Genomic DNA, 11998 nt, shown 5'->3' on the forward strand with positions numbered 1-11998 from the left:
TCCCAGGTTCCAGCGATTCTCCTGCCTCAGACTCCCGAGTAGCTGGGATTACATGCGTGAACCACCATGCCCGGCTAATTTTTATATTTGTAGTAGAGATGGGGTTTCCCCATGTTGACCAGGTTGGTCTCAAACTACTGACCTCAGGTGATCTGCCCTCTTTGGCCTCCCGAAGTGCTGGGATTACAGGTTTCAGCCACCGCGCCTGGCTGGAGCTGTCAGATTCTATTGCCACCTGGAGAGTGTCCTATAAACAGCAAAGAGCTTCTTGGTTCATAATCACAGTTCCAAGGTGAATGTATGGCATCTTGTTTGGAAGGCTAAGAAGATAAAAACAACTTAGCTTATAGGCTAAATTGCATTCTGTTTGCCACTACATTTGGGTTTTTACTGACTCATGGGTGGTGGATACCGACGTGGTCATATGGTCAGGCTGAAGAGCAATAGAAAGCTGGCCTCTTAAAGGGATTCCCCTAAGAAAATCACTGTGGAAATTTGAGGGATAGATTAAAGTAGGACATACTGATGCCCAATAGAAGAACCACTTCCCTGGATTGGAAGGTGATTGGCATCAGTGAGTGAATTTCCTAGTGTACTCACTTGAGGTGGCCACCTGGGTCCATGAAATGAGTGGACCTACGAATACTGTGGCAATGTAGAGATCTAGACATATTCCTCTTGCACCCTCTGAAGTACAAAATGCCAACAAGAACTGTTTTATCTGCCAGCAAGAGAGACAGAGAATGCAGGTGGTCCTGGGGCACATACCCCAGTTGGAAGGCCTCACACATAGCTGGTAGATAGATTACATTGAACCAGTGCTGGCAGCCCTGGGGAGCTACAAATGGGTTCTGACAGGAATAGACACTTACTTTGGCTTTTTTGTTTTTTGTGTGTGTTTTGTTTTTGAGATGGAGTCTTGGTCTGTCACCCAGGCTGGAGTGCAGTCGTGTGATCTCAGCTCACTGCTACCTCCTCCTCCTGGGTTCAAGCAATTCTCCTGTCTCAGCCTCCCGAGTAACTGGGGTTACAGTCACCCACCACCACACCTGAGTAATTCTTTTGTAGTTTTAATAGAGACTGGGTTTCACCATGTTGACCAGGCTGGTACCAAACTTTTGACCTCAGGTGATCCGTCTGCCTCGGCCTCCCAAAGTGCTGGGATTACAGGCGTGAGCCACTGCACCTGGCCAGGAATAGACACTTTATTTGGACTGGGTTTTGCACACCCAGTGGTAGATACAAATGCTGAAAATACTACTAAATTATTGGAACAAAAGATACTATACTAATTTGGGCCACCAAGTTACATTTCTCCAAACCAGGAGTCACACTTTACAGTCCATGATGTCCAAGAGTGGACAAAGAGATATCACATCAAACAGACATATCACATTGCATTGGCATCCTCAGAGTAGTAATTTAATAGAGAATTGGAGTGAGCAATTGAAATATTCATTGTCTAAAATGAGGTGGGTGAGGGTGCAGTGGCTCATGCCTATAATCCCAGCACTTTGGGAGGATGAGGCGGGGCGATCACTTTAGCGCAAGAGTTCAAAGCTGCAGTGAGGTATCATGTCACTGCACTCCAGCCTGAGCAGCAAAACAAGACCCTGTCTCTAAAAAAAATAAATAAAATAAGAAAATAAGACTTAAAAATCAAATAAAATGGGGGAGGGGATAAATTTATGAAGCACTTGTTTAAATGTTTTCATGAGGGTATGCCCACATGCACCATGAGGGGCCAAGGGAGAATCCCCAGTGGAGAGATTCCTCCATTTGTCTAGGCAATCTAGGGAAAAGGGGTTGAGGGAGAGTGCTGATATGACTATACGATTCTTGCCCACATCACCTCAACTTTCTTTTTTGTCATCTGATGCAGAGGTTCCAGGGCTAGAGATACATCTGCAGGTGCCAGAAGCATAGCTAATTCCTAGGCAAGACATTGTAACTATACCTTTAAATCTTTATTTCAGTATTTCTAAGGACCCTATGGGTTAAGTTGTGCCCTCAACCCATCTGGAAAAATTTGAGTTGACAGTAAATGCTGCTGTATTGTCCAGTGGCTAAGATAGCCCATTAGTCCTGTATCTATATAGCCCTAACCTATATAAACTGGAGTGGGCTGAAGGGGAGGCACTTGTTAAACTACTGTTGTTGCCAGCAATGTGGACTAGCACAATGGCCTCTCCTAATGTCCCTTCCAAAGGTGGAAAAGTTTGGGTATAAATGAGAGAAGGAAGAATAATAGCGGAGGGTATGGAATGAATAACCCAATTAGGGAAATCCAATATTATGCTAACACTTTGAAAGAGGCCCAGAGCAAGGGATGATATGGTTATACCAGATGTCTGAAAGGATGAAGCCATATTTTGCTGAGACCACACCTGCTTTTGGAACTTAACAAGATTGAATGGAAGCCTGCACACCTGGATGGCCTTTCTGTGGGAGATATTTTGGTCATAGAATATGATAACAAACTGATTACTCTTATATTTCATATTACATCTACTCAATTTGATATAATACAGTCATTGTTGGTAAGATTATAATACTGTACTGAAACTGATAGCCAAATGTATTGCAAGATTGGATTTAAGACCTTCTATCCTTACCCCACACTGACTTCTCCAAATATTAGGTATATTCATATTGGTGCTATTGCTGTATCTGTTACATAAATGCTACACCAAATGTGGATGATCAGACAGGTATGATCCTTTTGCAGAAAAGGCTAGGGGGTGACCTGTGATATAATAAAGAATATGTGTGGTCTTCATCACCAGTTCCTGGCACAGAGCTTCAAAAATCTTTAGAATTATAGGAGCCTGTTATGCTAATGAGTTGTGCAAGGCAGGTTTACTATGCACTGGTTACCAACTTATCTGAGGCTGTTGAGACAGAGCACCCCCACACAAATTACATGAAGTAGATTTATTACTTACAGAAAGGCAGCAAAGAACAGCAAAAGCCTAAGATTCATGTTGAGCTGGTCATCCAAGGCTCAGAAAAGTTACCAAGGTGGATGAAGCCTTGTCTGCACATACTTCACTTGCACCACAGCTGAGGGACCCTGGATAGCAGCCCACCCTAGGCTTTATACCCCAGGGGTAACATGACATGCTGGGCTAAAGTGTTGAAGGACATCCTGTTTCTAGGGGGGACTGGAACAGAGCCCAGGCTGTTCCAGTCAGTCACTCCTTATCACTGGATGTTGTATTCACAGAATATTCTAGTTATTTTTGAGAACTATAAGCAAAAAAGAGAGAACTGGGTCAGTTCAAGGCCACCAGAATAACTGTTCTGCAAGGTGATTCTTGGTAGGGCCTCTAGATGACTATGAGATGGAGAAGGCCATCCATGTGACTAGAGGGTTGGAATTCTTAGTCTCTCCCCCTGACTTCAGGGAGGGGAATGGGGCTGGAGTTGAGTTCAATCATGTGGCCAGTGATTTACTCTATTACGCCTGCATAATGAAACCTTAATGAAAACTCTGGACAACGAATCTCAGGGAGTTTTCTGATTAGTGAAGACACTGATATACCAAGAGGGTGATGAACCCTGACTCCACAGGGACAAAAGTGCCTGCAACCTAAGATGTTTCCAAACCTTTCCCTTTATTCTTCTTCACATGACTATTCTTTTGTGTCCTTTATAATAAAAAGGTAATAGTAAGTAAGCACTTTTTTGAGTTCTGTGAGTCATTCAAGTGAATTACTGAATCTGGGGTGGTGTCATGGGAAACCCCTGAATTTGTAGCCAAGTCAGACAATCGTGTGAGTAGCCTGGCGATCCCACTGGCAGCTGGCATTCGAATTAAGGGCAGTCTTGTTGGGGACCTTGTATTTTAACTCATGGGACCTGACACTAACTCCAAGTAGTTAGTGTCAGAGTTGAATTGAATCATAGGACACTCTGCTGGTGTCAGAGAATTAGTGTCAGACACAGTAAGTATAGCACTTACTTGAGTTCTGCGAGCTGTTCTAGTGAATTGTCAAGCCTGAAGGAGTAGTAGTACACCAAAACCTATAGACAGCTGGAGTAAGGAAGGCCTGGGGACCCCTTAACTTGAGACTGATCTCAGAAGTGAGTACAGTCTCATGGAGGACAATGCCTTTCATGGGGAAACTTGGCCGAACGCCAGGCGGTTGGTGACAGAACTCTATTATGAAACATTATCCACAGTAGAAAGGGAAGAAGTACTGAGACATTCTACAACATAGATGAACACTGAAAATATAATGCTAAATGGAAAAAAACAGACACAAAAGGCCACACAGTATATAATTTTATTTCTATAAAATGTCCAGAATTGGCTAATCTGTAAAGGCAGAAAATAGATGAGTAGTTACTTAGGGTTGGGGGGTGCAGTGTGTTTGGGTTAGGGAGGTAATAGCTAAAGGGAACCACATTTCCTTATAAAGTGATGGAAACCTTCTAAAATTAACTGGTATACTGAACTAGTTATGGATAAAATACCAGGATGTCTGAGATTTGCTTCCAAATAATCCACTGGGGATGGGAGGAGAACAAAAGAAGTAAGACTGGCCAGAATTTTGTAATTTCTGAAGCTGGGTACCTGGGGGTTCATTATACCATTCTCTCCAGTGTTTGAAAGTTTTCATAAAGGTAAAAAAGGAAAAAAATAAAAGAATCTTAGGCAGTGTTCTCTCACAAGAGAAGGCAATGTAGTTTACGAGGTCCAGAGCCACCCCTCCCTAGCCCTCAGATGAGATTCATGAATTATTGAGGGAAAGCTGAGAGGCATAGAGGCCGTGGACTGTGGAGAGGTGGTGAGCACAGTGGCCCTCCGGGTCTCTCCCAACCTACATGCCATGCTGACCGTGGTGGTAGAAGTGGAGTTAGGGAGGGGATCAGGTAAGAAGCCCCCCACATTTCAGAGGAAGTGTAGTACAGGAGAGTCTCTTGGAAGAGGGGGAGGGTTAGGCCAGCTTAGGTTGGAAAACTGAGGCAAAGGTTGAGGGCAGGACTCAGGAATCCCAGAGCCAGTTTTCCTCATGAAAGCTGATATACAGTCTACCTTTCTCAGGCCCTGAGGACAGCAGTAGCCCCACACTCCTGGTGGGGCCCACAAACCTCCGTTTGCTTCAGCCTGGGACTCTAGAGACTCAGGTGGATCGGCGTTGTGTGTGTCGCGGCGGGAAGGGGACAGGTGACGGGAAGGGGAGTGGGGCAGGGAGTGCAGGGGAAGATGGGAATATCATGATGGACCCCAGCCCTGCCCACAGGAACAAAGCTTCACCTTTGACAGAGTCCTGGGCCCTGATGCTGCTCAGGTAAGGAGGTCTGGGAGGGTGATGAAAGGAGGGTAGGAGACCTCAGGCCCCTGGATCCTGGGGTGCCAGCTGCCTCTAGAGCTCCTTTGCTCAGGGCACCCGAGTCAGTGGATTGTGCCTGCGTCTCCCTGCAGGAGGCAGAGCAGGAGCTGCTGGCACGTGTCCAGTCCACATTGGGCTCTGTGGGCCGAGGGTACAGTGTGGCCCTGTTGCTCCGGGGAGGGAAACAGAGGCACCCCGACTTGTGCCTCAGGTGAGTCCTAGAGGAGCCACCAGGGCACAGGCCTCATGCGGCTCAGGGTTTGCCTCTCCCCGAGACTTCTGAGAATCTTCCCTGCCCACATCAGCCCTCATTGGGGCTCCTACAAGCACCTTGTGGGTCCACGCAGGATGTTTTGCCAGGGTCAATTTATGCAGCTACTGGGAGGTCATGGAAGGTGGGAAGGGCCTGGGTGCGGTGGTTCACACCTGTAATCCCAGCACTTTGGGAGGCCGAGGTGGGTGGGTCACCTGAGGTCAGGAGTTTGAGACCAGTCTGGCCAACATGGCAAAATCCCATCTCTACTAAAAATACAAAAATTAGCTGGGTGTGGTGGTGGGCACCTGTAATCCCAGCTTCTTGGGTGGCTGAGGCAGCAGAATCACTTGAATCTGTGAGGCAGAGGTTGCAGTGAGCTGAGATCATGCCACTGTACTGCAGCCTGGGCGACAAGAACAAAACTCCATCAAAAAAAAAAAAAAAAAAAGACAAAAACAAAAAAAAAATTTTAATAAAAATTAAAATAAAGGAAGATGGGAGGCTGGGGCTGATAGGGTGACAGTTAGAGAGGGGTGGCATGAAAAGATCAAATATCCAAGGAGATGTGATTTTCACAGTTACTGGTGATACTAATTACAAGCTTGGGAGCTTTATAGTGGGGGCTTCATCAAAATGCCCCCAAACTAAAATAGCTGCCTCAGTACTTGTCGTGGATCCCTGTGCAGCAAACAGCAGGTCCCACTGAGAATGTCTGCTCACTTTCCGGCTTGCTATGAACATGAAGATTGGTGCTATTTCTGTCCTGGATACCATGTCCCCAGTAGTATGGGGCATGACACAGACTTCACTCAGGAAATGTTGAAGGACAGATTCATGATTTCTTAATACTTATTGAATGCTTCTCTACTTTAGCTGCTGCAGATACTGTTTGAGGAAGCTCTGCCCCTCAGCTGCTCTGATCCTGTGCTTAGCACTCTTAGCCTGGTGCAGGTGAGACCCTTGTGAGAGGGGAGAGAGTGGGACTTGGGAACCAGGGCCAGGGTGATGTTGCAGAAGGAGCCCGAGGTTTATGGGGAGCCAGAGAGCGTGCGTCCAGCCTCACTCTGCTGCTCACCGGCATGGGTGTGTCTCTCTGAGTTCTCCTTTCCTCTGACTGCAAAAAGGCTGAATTCATGGTGCCATGTTTAGACCCCAGGAGGATCATATGAGCTGAAAGTAGGGAAAGGCTCAGTTTGTAACAAGTGTGCTTGTGTGAACCCAGTTCAGCCCCAGTGGAAGGACCCAGGACCTGCTCTCTTCAGGGGTGGAGAACTTATCGGTGCTGGACGTGGCCCCTCTGGGCTTGTAAGTGTTCAGGGCCCAGTGGAGTCTGAGGGTGCTTATCTTAAGGCAGGGCTGCCTCACTGAAGTTGAGCCTTTGGGGTCTCCACCCACTGCCACCCCAGGGGAAGAAAGCTCTGAGCTTGGGGTCATGCTTACAGGGTCAAGGGCTGCTCTCAGGATCCCCTCCTACCCTCTTCCTTCATCTCATGTGCTCATCCCTCTCACTCCCCTTACCCCACTTACACCTCTTCAACTTACACCACCTCAACTCTATTCCCCAGCCCCATGTCCCAACTCAGTCATTGTCACACTGGGTGATTTTGAGCATCTCACTAAGCAGGACTTCAGTTTCTCCATCTGTAAAATGGGAGTGATCCCAACTACCCTGTTCACAGGAGGGAAAATAAAATCATGACGATGAGAAACATTTAGGGAGGTTACAGGCTATGGGGACCTCCAAGGGCTCCCCACATAGAGGTTCTTGGGGGCTGGACAGAACCTGGTCCTTTGGAGCTGAGCTCAGCCTCTGCTTCCTCCAGGGTGGTAGAAGATGCCACTGAAGTGGAGGTGTCTGACTCAAAAGCTGCCTCAGAGCTGTACTTGCAGGCCACCGCGGGTGAAGGCAGGTGAGGACAAGAGAGTATCTGTCACCCCCTCCCCGCTAGGCATTGGGCCTGAGTCCACCCTTTTCTCCACAGGGCCTGCTGTCTGCTCACTCTCATCGTGTCCTGCCCAGGGCCTGACCCTCCTGAGGGGCCCAGGGCCCAAGGTGTGTGGCGAGGGGCTCTACAGATCCTGCAGCTCCCAGGAGCCCCGTAAGTCTGAAGTGGCCTTCTGACTGCATTGAAGGGTGAGGTGGGGAGCTGAATTACAGAGGGAAAGGCCCAAGATAGCATCAAAGTCTCTCCTGTCCTCAACACCATAATAAGAGCATCCCAGAACACAAGTTAAGCCCCATTGTTGGCAGATGATGTGGTCAAAAGCAACTGGATAGAGAATTAGTGAAACCAATAAATAAAAATAAATATTTCCCAGCCTGGACAACCTGCCAAAACCCCATCTCTATAAAAAATACCCAAAAATATCAGCCAGGCATGGTGGCGCAACATCTGTAGTCCCAGCTACTCAGGAGGCTGAGGTGGGAGGATGGCTTGAGCCCAGGAGGTTGAGGCTGCAATGAGCCATGATCACACCACTGCACTACAGCCTGGGTGACAGAGTGAGTCTCAAAAAATAGAAATAAATATAAAAATAAATAAATATCTTTAGCCACTTTTTTTTTTTTTTTCATATGTTGATAAGTGCACCAGGGACAGTTTTTTTGTTTTTTGTTTTTTGTTTTTTTTTTTTTTTGAGACGGAGTCTTGCTCTGTCACCCAGGCTGGAGTGCAGTGGCCAGATATCAGCTCACTACAAGCTCCGCCTCCCGGGTTCACGCCATTCTCCTGGCTCAGCCTCCCGAGTAGCTGGGACTACAGGCGCCCGCCACCTCACCTGGCTAGTTTTTTGTATTTTTTAGTAGAGACGGGGTTTCACCGTGTTAGCCAGGATGGTCTCGATCTGCTGACCTCGTGATCCACCCGTCTTGGCCTGCCAAAGTGCTGGGATTACAGGCTTGAGCCACCGCGCCCGGCCAGTTTTTTTTTTTTTTTTAATGCAAAAGTTAAATGTATTTTATCTTCGTTCTATTATTAGCAGATAACCTTAATAAAAATAGCTAGTATTTACAACAAAATATCATGTGATTTTAAATTGATCACTTTTTATTTCTATGGAAAAGCAACACTGGCATGTATTGAAGCAGCTTTTTGATTCTGTTCTGTTCTACTCTGTGTTCTGAGATGTGTATCAGACACCAGTCACACACCCCAGATGTGCTCGGGGCACAGCCTGGCCCTACAGAGCACTCTGGTCTGCAGGTGAGCACCTAAGGCCCTGCCATTCCCACTTCTTATTGTCATATTTACTTAGTTCTCAGTACCTCTGTCCATCTTTAAATGACTTAAGTGAGAGTACATTAAAGTAGCTTAGATGTTCCTTAGCTTCCACAGAGCATGTCGCATCTGTGACAGCAATTCAGAAAAAGAACAAACTTTCTTTTATTCTTAATGGTACACAGCATAAGAGAACAGCTTAGGCAGTTCACTGTAACTGATGGTCCTGATGTCCTTATTCATAAACTGAAAACTCCCCACAGAAGCTTCTGTAAGTATAATGTTAAATAGGTTTATAAACACAACAGCAACAACAAGAATGTAAACCAAATGTCCAGTTATGGGAAACTGGTGAAGAAATTTACCGATAAAGCCACTGTAATGGTGTGTGTGTGGGGTGTGTGTGTGTGTGTGTGTGTCAACTTGGCTCAGTGGCAGTCCCTAGTTATTTAAGCTAGGTGCTGCTGTGAAGGTATTTTGCAGATGTGATGGATATTAAGAGTATCCTGAAAGATCTGGGTGAGCCTGATTCAATCAGTTGAAAAGCTTTAAAAGCAGAAGCCTAAAAAGGCCTTAAAAGCTGAAGCTTCCCGGAAAAAGAAAAGAAATTCCATTCATGGGCAGTGGCATCTGCTGTACTTGTGCCTGTGGAGTTCCATTCTGCTCACCCTTTTCCCTCCTGACTGCTCATAGACAACACTTGTGGTCTGTGCCCATGACCTCCCTGATTCTGGACTTACTTAGCCATCACTCACAATCTTGTAAGCCATTTTCTTTAACAAATTTGTATATATACGAAAAGTACTGGTTCTTCCTCTCTAATTAAAGCCTGGACAACATACTCACAAATTAGAAGGAGATGCTGCTGTTAGAAGGAATAAGGTATACATTTTAGGCCCTTCAAGACTCCAATAAATGATAGTAAAATAATAGCAAAGAAAAACCTTACTTTGGGGTTAAGAAATCATATATTGATACACCAGGGACAGTTTTGCAAATAGCATCTTCAAGCATTTTTGTCTAATTTTTCAGACTTTTTACCACTTTTTAAATTTTTACATTACTAATTCCTTTTCAGCTACTTATATCTCTTCTGATCTATCAGATTGAAAACTTGGAAAGAACCTAAATGTTCAAAGCCAAGACTGGGAAATTCCCAAAAAATCTTATCTTCAGGTCCTACTTTACATCCTTTACTCAAGTGCTCTAAAGTTAAGAAAATACGAAGTAATGACAGGAAATAGTTATTTCAAACCAGCTTGCATATTTGTAATGTCATGGAAATGTTGCCAAATTCAGAAGTGCCTGAAAACAAATGCAGTAAAACAAAAAAGAAGAGGAAAATGTACTCTAAATTCCAAACTACTTTAAAGTCTTTTCTTTCTTTTATCATGTATACTTCTTTTAAAAAAAAAAATAATAACAGATTTATTAACATATAATTTACACACACTGAAGTTCACTCTTTTGAAATGTACAATTCAGTGGTTTTTTAGTACATTCACAACGTTGTGCATTGATCAGCCCTATCTAATTTTAGAACATTTCGTCACCCCAGAAAGGAAACCTGTTTCCACTTGAAAGCATTCCTCATTCTGCCACCCACTCCCAGCCCAAGGCAATCACGAATCTATTTTTTGACTCTGTAGATTTGCTACTCTGGGCTTTTCATGTGAATGGAACCATACAATATGTGGTCTCCTGTCTGGCTTCTTTCACTTAGGATAATGTTTTCAAGGTTTATCCACTTGTGTGAATCAGAACTTTATTCTTTGTTCTTTTTTATTGACAAATAATATTCCATTGTATGGATATACCATATTTTGTTTATCCATTCATCCATTGATGGGCATTTGGATTGTTTCCACTTTTGGCTACTATATATATTTTTTTCTTTTCTTTCTTCTTTTTTTTTTTTGAGATGGAGTCTCGCTGTGTCACCCAAGCTGGAGTGCAATGGCGTGATCTCGGCCTCCCGGGTTCAAGTGATTTTCCTGCCTCAGTCTCCTGAGTAGCTGGGATTACAGGTGCCCACCATCACACCCAACTAATTTTTGTATTTTTAGTAGAGATAGGGTTTCACTGTTGGCCAGGCTGGTCTCAAACTCCTGACCTCAAATGATCCACCTGCCTCGGCCTCCCAAAGTACTGGGATTACAGGCATGAGCCACCGCACCTGGACATCTTTTCTTTTCTTTCTCTCTCCCTTTGTTAGAGATGTAGTCTCACTTTGTTGCCCAGACTGATCTCAAACTCCTGGCCTCAAGCAATCCTCCCATCTCAGATTCCCAAGTCCCTGGGATTACAGGCATGAGCCACTATGCCTAGCTACACTTTTGGCTATTTTAAATAATGTTGCTATGAACATTCACATATAAGTTTTTATTTAGACATGTGTTTTCAATTATCTCAGACATAAACCAAGAAGTGGTATCGCTGTGTCATATCGTAACTGTTGTAAAAGTTGGTTGTATGTTTGTCTTTATCTAGGTAAAGTTCACATAATATAAAATTAACTATTACCCATTTTATAATGTACAATTTAGTGACTCCTGGTACATTCACAACGTTGTGGAACTATCTAGTTCCATCATTTGGCTATTGTGAATAGTGCTGTTATGAACATTCATGTACAAGTATTTGTTTGAATACCTCTTTTCAATTATTTTGGGTATTTACCTAGGAGTGGAATAGCTGAGTCATATAGATATGGTAAGTCTATGTTTAACTTTTGAGGAACTACCACACTGCTTTCTACAGCATTGCACCATTTTGTATTTCCTCCAGCAATGTATGATAGTTCCAACTTCTCCACAATTACCAACATTTGCTATCTTCCGTGTTTTCGATTATGGCCAACCTAGTGGTTTTGAAGTGGCATCTCATTTTTATTTGATTTGCATTTCCCTAATGACTAATTATATTGAGCAGCTATTCATGTGCTTGTTGGCCATCTCTAGATCTTCTTTGTGGAAACGTCTATTCAAATCCTTCACCTATTTTTAAATTGGGTTATTTGTGTCTTTCTTGTTGTGTTATGAGTTCTTTATATATTCTGTATACTAGACCCTTATCAGCTATGTGATTCACACACATTTTCTTCTGTTTTGTAGGTCATCTTTTCTCTTTCTTTCTTTCTTTCTTTCTTTCTTTCTTTCTTTCTTTCTTTCTTTCTTTCTTTCTTT

At 44.2% G+C, this 11998-nt stretch overlaps 1 protein-coding gene across 14 annotated transcripts in view; it reads left to right on the forward strand.

The window, feature by feature from the left end:
- Positions 1 to 6394: 6394 nt before the first annotated feature.
- LOC111528163 overlaps positions 6395 to 11998 on the forward strand; it is a 25880-nt gene continuing 20276 nt past the window's right edge. For 5 of the 14 annotated variants that reach the window (XM_023194835.1, XM_023194849.1, XM_023194865.1 and 2 more), the window contains exons 1-3: positions 6397 to 6546; positions 7419 to 7505; positions 7578 to 7694. In XM_023194835.1, the coding sequence (XP_023050603.1) occupies positions 6452 to 6546; positions 7419 to 7505; positions 7578 to 7694 (299 nt within the window). In that variant the 5' untranslated portion in view covers positions 6397 to 6451. Of the gene's footprint in view, positions 6547 to 6591; positions 6901 to 7418; positions 7506 to 7577; positions 7695 to 11998 lie in introns of those variants that run through there. The other 9 variants (XM_023194909.1, XM_023194872.2, XM_023194902.1 and 6 more) reach the window with 6 other exon arrangements.

Source organism: Piliocolobus tephrosceles, chromosome 4, assembly GCF_002776525.5.
Source record: "Piliocolobus tephrosceles isolate RC106 chromosome 4, ASM277652v3, whole genome shotgun sequence".
NCBI classification, from domain to species: domain Eukaryota; kingdom Metazoa; phylum Chordata; class Mammalia; order Primates; family Cercopithecidae; genus Piliocolobus; species Piliocolobus tephrosceles.